The sequence below is a fragment of the Poecilia mexicana genome, unplaced genomic scaffold (genome assembly GCF_051168715.1).
Source record: "Poecilia mexicana isolate PSO_F unplaced genomic scaffold, ASM5116871v1 ptg000071l_RagTag, whole genome shotgun sequence".
NCBI lineage: Eukaryota > Metazoa > Chordata > Actinopteri > Cyprinodontiformes > Poeciliidae > Poecilia > Poecilia mexicana.
In genome coordinates, this window is record NW_028263424.1 from 16,517 (window position 1) to 27,388 (window position 10,872).

Consider the following 10,872-nt stretch of genomic DNA (forward strand, 5'->3'; position numbering starts at 1 on the left):
AAACAATGAGGAAAAAACTGATTTGATGTCATAACTTGAGAACTTCTGACAGGTTACAGTTAACCTGTCAGAAGTTCTCAAGTTATGACATCAAATCAGTTTTTTGATTATTGTGTCAGTACACAATAATCAATGTATATGAAGTGAACTGGACCTGTTTTATTCTGAATTAAACTGAACTTGTAGATTGTAAACTCTTCCAGAAGTGTGTTGTTGCCTTCAGTACACTAAAAACATATCCATCCCCTTCTCCCTCTAACCCCCCCCACACTTAAATTCACTTTGGGTGAGCTCAACCTAAAGCTATGCATGAAAGAATGAAGAGGAAGATTTTTCTAACCTGGTTTCTTCTCATATTTACTCCAAAACTCTCTCTGAAAAAAGAAGAAAACAACCGGTCAATAAAGTGGCCTCTTATTGTGTTCTCTTTATAACATTTTCCATTCACTTATTTTTCATATTTACTTTCCAAGCTGCCACACTTTCCTTTTTCCAGTGGTCTTTAGTCCCTCTACAGGGTTTTTGGGGGTTTTAGAGGATTGAATCAATGTGAACATGGCTTCCACATTTCAAGGTGTGGTATCACTTTATTTTAAGGGGGGTGAATAAGACTGACATGACACCGTCATAAACACCTGTCATGAACATCAATAAGCCTTCATGAATATTTATGACTGTTGTCATAAAGCGACATTCGGTAAATTATGACACTTTTAATACAAAGTTGACATTATTCAAAATGTCATTGTTATGACAACTTGACATTAACCAAGAAATCATTACTGACATAAATTTGTTATAAAAGTATTACTGATTGCACTTTAAAAATTAGGTAACTTTATGTTATTAAAGGTAAAGTTTAAACAGTAATGATTTCACAATACAATACAATACAATTTTTGACTGTGTGTGCCATGTTTTTTTGGGAAAGAAGGAAAAGAAATTGTAATAAGATTTTGGATCTTTATGTTTTGCATTCGCTTTTTCTTCTTCGATAAAGATCTTTTTGTTAAATTCACGGTTTTGCATGCGCCCTTTACTTTTCCAAGAGTGCTTCGAGAATGACAACAGCTACTTAATCATATAAAAGTCTTTAAATTCATCTTTTACTATCGTCATAGCAGCATATCTTTGCAATATTTACCATCTAGAAGACTTAAATTGTGACTTTATGTTTAGGGTCACAGAGCAGCAAAAAAAAATGGCTACTAAAAGAAATCCCACAGCATGATGCTGTTACCACCATTTGCAGTAACATGCACTGTTGTATTGCACTTTGTATTCAGGCCTCAACAGGTTTTCTTCACCTCATCATTAGCTCCATCCATCTTCTCATCAATTCTGACCTGCTTTCTTGTTGCTGCTGAACAAAGGAAACTCCAGAGCATGATGCCACCATTCACCCTGTTGTGTTTAAAATATTTATGTTTCTATATAAGCCAATAAGTTCTGGAATGGTCTAATCCAGGGGTGGGCAACCCTGGTCCTTGAGGGCCGGTGTCCTGCAACTCTTAGATGTCTCCTTGGTCCAACACACCTGGATCCTATAACTGAATCACCTCCTCAGTGCAGTCAAGTTCTCCAGAGTTCTGCTAATGACCTCATTATTTGACTCAGGTGTGTTGAAGTTGAGACACATCTAAAAGTTTCAGGAGACCGGCCCTCGAGGCCTGGAGTTGCCCACCCCTGGTCTAATCTAAGCAGAACAGGACTGCCATCATGGAGAGATGGGGGTCCACCATCTCTCCATGTTGAGATGATGGAATGAGATTTGTGGCTGTAACATGGTAAAATGCAAAAATGTTTATGGTGTATGAATGCTTTTGTTAAGACAGGTAGTATTTTCAGTACATAACTGATTTGTTTCAGGCATAACATCTGAATGAACTCTCAGCATCCTTACTGTCTTTTCGTCATCTTCAAAAACTTCTCTGGCCTCTTCATAGTTGCACGTTTCCTCTATGCATTCCCTCTTCAGGTCACCCTGCATCACCAGCTCAAAGTCCCAGTAGTTAGCAAGCAAGGAGCGAGACATGAAGGATGTTGCTGACTCTGCATCCAAAAACACTGGATCTCCTGCAGGAATCAAGTCATTTTGCAGATCAGTGAAAGAAACCAGACTGTAACAGGCTGCAGTGTTGTGTTCACGAGTGGAGGTCCAATTCTTGAGAGGTTTTAACTGAACAATGTTGGGGAACTTTCATCGTCAAACAGAGACCTTGGGGTGTTTTAAGAGTAAACTTTTGGCATGTGGCAGAAAAAAGTCCACATAACTTTCTGAAGGATTCTGAATGTAGGATTGAAGGACTCCGATTCCGAATGTGCTTAAGCAGAATCAAGAGTTTATCAACAGGAAAATAGTGGTGGTTTCACTCATTTGGAAATAAAAATACACAGAGAACTTGAGGTTGTTCTGATTTTATAGTCATAAAATTATATATAAAAAGAAATAGGTCAGAGCGTATCAATCCAAATAACAGAGTTCATGCTGGCACATATGATGGAATTGAAATTTCCCGACACAGAAATAGAAGTTTCTGGCAGAGGCTATTTAGACAAACAAATCTGAAATATCCAGATAATCTCTGTAATAAATTAATGCTTTACACACTGTCATCAGTGATCAGAGATGCAATTTTAGCAGAACCAAATAAACTATTATTATTTATTCAAGGAGCTGACAAAAATCTTTCTGGAACTCAAAATCACCCATTTTGGTGTTTTAATGAGATAGGAGGATTTCCCCTTCTCTTCTGGTGCAATTTTGAGCTGAGCAGATTGGCAGAGAAACAGCAGATTTTCATAAACAGGTTCTTCTTTAATGGAAACTCATTTTTATTCATAATTTTTGCCACATAATATTCCAGTGTGGATTAACAGGTACATTCTGATTGATAGAAAATCTATTTGTATTGAAGAATGGTACTCAAAAGAAATATGTGCTGTTGCCGATTTTATTTAAAAATACCGTTCATAATTTAAAGTACACTGCATTTCCTCCACCTACTTCATGAGTTTTATGGGTTAATCAGGTAATCTTTTCATATATAATGATTTTTATTCCTCCAAATTAAAATAACATTTAATTTATTTATAGTTTTAATTATCTTGGTTAATACAGGAAGTAAATTCAAGCTGGTGACCTTCTAGTCGGTGTTAGACGATAAGACAACAGGACAAGAACTGGATGGAAATCAAATGTGGGTCATGAAAGGAGCCTGAAAGGACGAAGGCTGCTAAAGTGTTGCTAGCTGGTGGTAAGTTTGCTTCAAAATGCTAATTATCTTCTTTTAATTAAAAACACTGCAGTACATATATAAATAAACTTACATTGGTTTCAGAAATAGTTATTTTATTAGTTGAATTGTAATTTCTATGATTATTATAACAACCATTCCTCGTGTTATAACTGCATAAAGGCTCTGTTTGTTGCTGCTTAATATAGTTTTTTTCATAAACTTAACTAGGTTTAATTAAGCTCAGTATGCCAAAGAGACTTTGATATTGTGAGGCTGCTGTTCTAACTCGCTCATCATTGTTTTTATCTTCAACATATTTTTGCAGTCTAAGCAAATGAAGATGAAAGAGGAAGCAAGAGATCAGGTATTATAAAACTTAAAAACTTTCCTGACTCAGAAGAGGCTCTGGTTCCACCAGATCACCAACCAGTTCTGAGGATGAACCTCCACATCGTCTCCCTTAAGTCCACACTTAAGCCACACTTTATAGCTAATGCCAGCATCAACTGATTTTATGGTATTGCTGATTATTTTTTCTACTTTTAACATATACAGGCAAAGAAGTCACCTAGAAATGTTTTTCCACCCCTCTGTAAAGTGCAATGGTCCAGTGAATGGGAATGTTCTGTCGTTGATCCTCACTGTTCTTAGGAAGGAGAAATGTCAGTTTGTCTGCAGTAATATTGTGACATTGTATTAAAACAATACTCTGTCCTTGGTGAAATATTTTTCACATTTCTCTAAACTCTACTTATTTTATTGTGGTACTAATTTTCACAAGCATGTTGTCTGTAAACTTTTAATATATTGACAATTTGTACAATTCTTTGATAGTATATTGGCAATGTACTCTTGAAAAATGTGAATATATTGAATGTACAAAGTTTTGTTGTTTTTTTCAATTGAAAGTGTGTTGCAGTTCATCCTTCTGCAACACACTTTAGTTGCATACTAAAGGTATGCAACTAAAAGATCCAAAAAGCATGTGATAGTACACTTAGTACACTTTAAATTGTGTTTTTCTATAATTTAATTACAATTAAAATACACAAAATTACGAAATTAGTTGTTCCAAAATAACATACTTGAAGTTAAATAATCCTTAAACTTGAAGTGTAAAGATTAAGGAAGTCATGATTGCCTTCAAGTATTCTCAAAATTTAATGTATATTTATTTTTCACAAGGGAATGCACAGAGCAGACAGGTTCTATCTGATGTCATCAGCTAATCTTAACTCAGTTTCAACAGTCATCCCACTTTGCATAGTAAGATCATAATCTCACACAGACATGAGAAGTATTATAGTTCTGATTCTTCACTCAAAAAGTTTTCCTTTTATAGTCTATGGTGTTTGTTTGCTGTCAGAGGAAGAATTCTTTACCTGGTGCTTGTTGGTTACGAACATAACATTGGCCTGTCTGCAGCAGGGACAGCAACACGATCCAATGCAATACTGCCATCAAGAAAAACGCCTAGAAGAGAAACAGGAAAACATGGACAAGTCTTTAGGGTGAACTCATAAGATCTGAAATCAGCAGAGTATGGCACAAATGAAAGGAGCACTCACCTGCCCAACAGGACTGCACCTCCAACCAGCAGAGTGACCCATTCTTCAAACCCTTAAATGATAAAAGAATCCATTAAACACTTCAGACTTTCAGCAAAATGGGAGAAGCTATGAAGCCTGACACTGAGCTGGCTCGATACTGCGGGTTGGGATGACCACAAACCTGTTCTGCAACATGTCAACTGAAGGCAGGAAACTCTCAAAACCAGTCTGAGTGCCTGCCTGTTTCTCTGTTTACTCACTGGCTGCGTAGGGAACTGAGACCAACAAACAAAACAGGGACCAGAAGAAACAGTATCAGTTCTTCTGGTGAGTACTGCTCAAACTGAGTCAGCATGACACAATAAATCATCAGATTTATTATGTAGTAATACTGCACGATAGATTATAAAAAACTCACCAGTGCAAAGTTTAAACATTGCCATTCGATACATTTCCAAATCTAAGCAGAACATGAGAGCAGACTCCATGGCTGAAAAACTGCTTTGTAGTAATGCCATTGGCTTTTGGAATGATGTCAGAGCTTTAAACAGGTCTGCTGCATCACTCCCCAGCACTACAGAGGGCATATCTGGGGCTCATAATATAGCAGGGCTGTGGAGACAGCACTACTCTGCTTATTTAATTGTGTAAAAAGTGAACTCTATGGATTGGGAAAAATTGGTAAGAGTGATGTGGCTATAATAACCCTTAGTGAAGTCCAACAGGCTATAGTGTACTTGTGTGAGAATAAGGCAACAGGTTCTGATAGCATTACAGCAGAACATCTGAAATATGCTAGCCAAAAGGTGGCTGTGTTGCTAGCAATGTTTTTCTCTGGGTTTATGACCCATGGACAGTTGCCTGATTCCTCATTATCTGTCACCCTTGTGCCAGTAATTAAGGACAAAACTAGCAAGGTTGGTAGCCTTAATAACTACAGACCAATAGTTTTAGCTAGTGTGATATCTAAATTTTTAGAAAAAATCTTGCTTGGTCGGCTCAATCAGTTAATTAGTACAACAGATAATCAATTTGGTTTTAAAGCCAAGTTGGGAACTGATTTCTGTATGTATGGCCTGAAAGAGACAGCAAGAGCATATCTAAGAAAAAATTAATCTGTGTTAATTGGGTTTATTGACACCCCTAAGGCCTTTGATCGTGTCAATCACTTAGGGGAACTGCCAGAAATCGTGGGCCCCCTGACAAAACATTTGTTTGGGCCCCCTGCACAGCTGTTGTTACAATTTTTTGAGTCTATTTGACCCATAAAAAGCATCACAATTTTAAAGGCCTGCATCTGCCTTGCTTTTTTTGGTTATTTACTGAATAAGAACAATATTTACTGCTCATGAATTTAACATCCAACAGTCCACATCCAGTATGCAAGTAGGTTGCTTAACCTGTCATTCACGAGAGGACCCAAATTTGGGTCCTCTCGTGACAGGAGTGTCAAACTCCAGTCCTCAAGGGCCTCTGTCCTGCAACTTTTAGATGTGCCTCTGCTGCACCACACCTTAAAAGAATAATTAGGTCATTAGCAAGGCTCAGGAGAACCGATCTACACAGGGAGGAGGTAATTAAGCCATTTCATTCCACTGTTTTTTACCTGTGGCACATCTAAACACTGCAGGACAGCGGCCCTTGAGGACTGGAGTTTGACACCCCTGTGACATTGTGAATGACAGGTTAAATTTTTTTCTATTAGTTTTAGATAATGAAATGTCTCTTTCCATGAGCAACAGTCAAAAGCAACGTGCAAAATACACATAAAGCAATCCAGACTTCTCAAAAATCCTATGTAGTTGTATTTTATTCAAGCTTCAGTACATAACTTTAATAAAAAATATGTTTTCTCCATATTTGTTAAAGCTGTCATGATATCATAGCAGTTTGTTATGAGACAGATAATCTGTGAAAACAATCAATCTCCTCCATCTCCTTCCTGAATTACTATTACTGGTTAAAGTAATGCACCGTTCTGACCAAAACAACCAATCAGAACTAGTAGGAGGGTCTTAGTGCTGTCAATTATCCTCATTCACTCACTGCTAAATGTGCTAATGGGGGAGAAACAAATTATCATTTACAAGAAACCGTTTATCTGCCATCATTGGTAGCTATACTAACTAAACTGAGCATTCACACTTTGAATCTGCACAACTCTGTGCTATGCTAGCTGCAGCACGGCACAAATCAAGGGGAAGGAAGGATGAGCAGCACCAAATGAGATTGTGATTGACAGCACTAAAGCTCTCCTGCCACTGACTGGTTGTTTCTAGAGAACCATGGAAGAGGCAGAGGAAATACATTTTTCACATTACCTCTCATACCATACTGTCACAACATAATGACAGTTTTAAAAAATATGTGAAAAAAAATTTATATAAAAGTTACATACTGCAGCTTTAATTTCACTCAGAAGAGGACGGGTCAGGAGGGACGTGTGTTATAACTGCTGCTAACTGACTCATCTGTTGTCCCTGTACCTACAAAAGGTACAGGGACAAGTTAAATATATGAATATGCTGGTAATTTTTTCCCCTTAATTCATTAAATGCTAGTGAAATGGAGGCAAACAGTAGTTTGTAGCTAAGCTAACTCAGCTAAATGGTTGATAATCTCACACAGTCTACCCACCTCTCTTGGAGAAAAACTGGGTTATAACACTCTTGCCTTTTTTTTCTCTCTCTCTCTCTATTTTGTTCTTGAAAACCTGATTTTATAACTTTTCTTAGCAGCATAGTAACTGGGTACAGTCGTTCGTAACCGCAGCTTCTACTGACTGCAGCTGCATACAGCTTCACTCTCAAGCGCTCCAAGCAGGAACGAACCATTTCATGCAGATCCAGGGGGGTTCAGGGCAAAAACGGATGTTTGTTTTTTGGTCTGGGAGAGGTAGCATACAATTTTTACTGCTAAAAACAATCTTTGAAAATACAACATGATTAATTTTGTATTTGACAGGACCCCGATTTTTTTAATTTTATTTCTATGAACAAAATATAAATAATTAAATTGTGGAGGGCCCCGGCCCCTAGAATTATCATCACTTTTCACCCCTTTACCGCGCCCCTGCAGTCACTACAAGTTATTTGACAAATTACAACAGAGAGATGTTCCAGATATTATTATACAAATTTTAGCTTACTGGTATTCAAACTAGAAAAGGCATGTAAAATGGGGTAATAACAGCTCTGCTTCCTTTGGTGTGAGTAACGGTGTGTGTCAGGGTGGGCTTCTTTCATCTGCACTGTTTAACTTGTACATGGATGACCTGTCAAAAGAAATGAACCTCTGTAAAACTGAATGTATGATTGGTGATACCCTGGTCAATCACTTTATGTATGCTGATGACCTGGCTGTCCTCTCACCCAGCAGTGCTGGTTTTCAGCAGTTACTGAATATTCTCTGATTATGCTCTGATTATGGGTTAAGATTTGATGTACAGTATAATGCTAAGAAAACTGTTGTACTAATCTGTAGGACTAGAGCAGACAAACAACTCTGTTTCCCTGATTTTTTTCTGTTGGGACAAAAGTTAAATGTTTGTTCCAAAACTAATTATCTGGGTCACTACATCACAGACCAACTATATGATGACATTTATCAGCAGTGTCGCATGTTGTACGCCCAGGCAAACATTCTGGGGAGGAAGTTTCACATGTGTACTGATGAGGTAAAAATAAGCCTGTTTAAGGCTTATAGTACATCCTTGTATGCAGCTCCTTTGTGGTGTACATTTAAAAAAGCTAGCATGCAGAAGCTTAAGGTTGCTTATAATGACTCCCTGAGAATTCTGCTCAAGAAACGTAGGTTCAGCAATGCAAGTGAGATGTTTTGTAATGCACATGTCAGAACATTTCAGGCACTCATGAGGAATTTGATTTACAAGTTTATGCATTGTTTGTGCAGCTCATTGAACAGTCTCATTGTAATGTTTTCACATCCCTCTGTCAGTGAGCTAAGACAGAGGAGTCAGCTCTATGGAATCATTGGTATGCAAGTCTCTTATAAGATTTTTTTTTTTTTTTTGTATGCGTTATTGTGTTCTTTGTGGACCACGAATCTGTTGAATAAAGTTTCTCTGTATACTTAAGTAAGTTAAACTGCAGACTAGAAGTTTATATATAACTAGTGGCCTTGCCCAACTGTATCTGTCTGATCTGTTTCAGCCATATGTTCCTTCACTCTCTCCCAGGTCAGCAAATCAGATTTTGTTAGTTGTCCTGAAATTGATGAGGAAGTTGGGAGTTTTACAGCCCATTCTCATTTTAAAGCTTCTGTTTTCTCACTGGCTTTTAACTCAGCTTGAAGAATTTTTTTTTGCAGTTGTTATTGTATTATTTGTTATTGATTCTGGTTGTGGTGTACAGGATTTTGATGAACTGTGTTGTTTTTTTTAAAGTGCTTTATAAATAAGCTTAAATGGAATGGGAGTAGTGCAATGGCAGTAAAGAGAAGAAGGCCATGGGAGCATATGTTGTTCTAGAACCTGAACATAGTTCTCTGCGTTAATGGGGCCTTTCCAGACATGCAAGCTGCCCAGGCCACAAGCACTCATGCAACCACATACCATCAGTGATGCAGCTTCTGAACGGAGCGTTGATAACAACTTGGGTTATCCTTGTCCTCTCTGGTCTGGATGACATGGCGTCCCAGTGTTCCATAAAGAACTTCAAATCGTGACTCATCTGACCACAGAACAGTCCTCCATTTTGCCTCACTCCATTTTAAATTACCCCTGGCCCAGTCCAAACAGCTGAGCTTGTGGAGCTTAGAAATGGCTTCCTCTTTGCACTGTAGAGTTTCAGCTGGCAGCGGCGGATGGCACGGTGGATTGTGTTCACTGACGATGCTTTCTGGAAGTATTCCTGAGCCCATGCTGTTATTTCCTTGACAGTGGCATTCCCGTTGGAGGTGCAGTGACGTTTAAGGGCCCGGAGATCACGAGCATCCAGTAGAGTTTTACGGCCTTGACCCTTACGCACAGTGATTGTGCCAAATTCTCTGAATCTTTTGATGATATTATGCATAGTTGATAACTTAAAAGTCTTTGCTATTTTATGCTGGGTAACACCGTTCTGGTATTGCTGCACTATCTTTATGCGCAACAATGGTGGAATTGGTGATCCTCTTACCATCTTGGCTTCAGAGAGAAGCTTATTCCAAGCTTATTCTTCATTCTTGATTTATTTATTTTTTTGTCATGTTACAGCCACAAATGTTAGTGTAGCCTAATGGGACTTTAGATAGAAGACTAAGAAATTCTGATAAGGCCATGTTTTATTCATGTTTTTAAACATTCTTACAAATCAAAATCTGTTCAGGCTCCTCTCCAGTGAACCAGCTCCCAGTTTCAGTGTGTGAGGCAAACACCCCGTCTACCTTTAAGACGAGGCTTAATCATTTACAAAGTTTATACCAGGATTGGTTTAGGTTATTGTATCTCTCCAATATTGTTGCAATAGATTTAGACTTCTGGAGGACAAAATCATTTTTCTTCACTTTGCTACTTTCTCATACTACTATACATTTTGGTATTTTCTGCTGTTATTTACAGCAATTTCTCATCCTCAGCAAAGTTAATAACTTGATTAAATCAATGGTTTACTTAAATGACATTTTACCAATTTGACTTTTTCAAATTAGATCTGGTTCTCAAAAAAGTCACAAGACAATTTTTTCTAGAAATATTTTATTGATGTTTAAACATGTAAAAAAAAATGAAAATTGGATATGTGAATTATATCTCACAAAACTCCATCTTGTTCTAAAATAAAAAGCTGCGAAAGAGCCTAATTTGATTGTCTATTGTAAGATTTGAGTATATACATTAATTCCTTGTGATCTCCTGACAGTGGTGATAATGTGGTGACAACACTGTCATATACGAAAACTGATTGTTTTACACTCCAGGACAAAGTAATGTTTGCTACAGTTTCAGGTAAAGCTTTAAACGACACGTCCCTTCTTATGTTGGAAACCATAAGAAGGGAGGCTTTGCTGTAATAGTGTGGATTTGGAAAACAGTTAAGAGGTGAACCAACCCCATCCAATGTGAAATGAACACCAGGACCACAGTG

The 10,872-nt window shown here is 37.7% G+C and overlaps 1 protein-coding gene across 1 annotated transcript; it reads right to left on the minus strand.

Moving 5' to 3' along the window:
- Positions 1-268: 268 nt before the first annotated feature.
- LOC148152412 (transmembrane gamma-carboxyglutamic acid protein 4-like) lies at positions 269-4,966 on the minus strand. Its single transcript, XM_088003608.1, has 4 exons — positions 4,808-4,966; positions 4,622-4,712; positions 1,904-2,076; positions 269-374 (listed from the first exon to the last, which is right to left on the minus strand). Exons 1-4 carry the CDS (start codon positions 4,847-4,849, stop codon positions 336-338), a joined length of 345 nt encoding a protein of 114 aa, XP_087859734.1. The 5' UTR covers positions 4,850-4,966; the 3' UTR covers positions 269-335.
- Between the last annotated feature and the right edge of the window lie 5,906 nt (positions 4,967-10,872).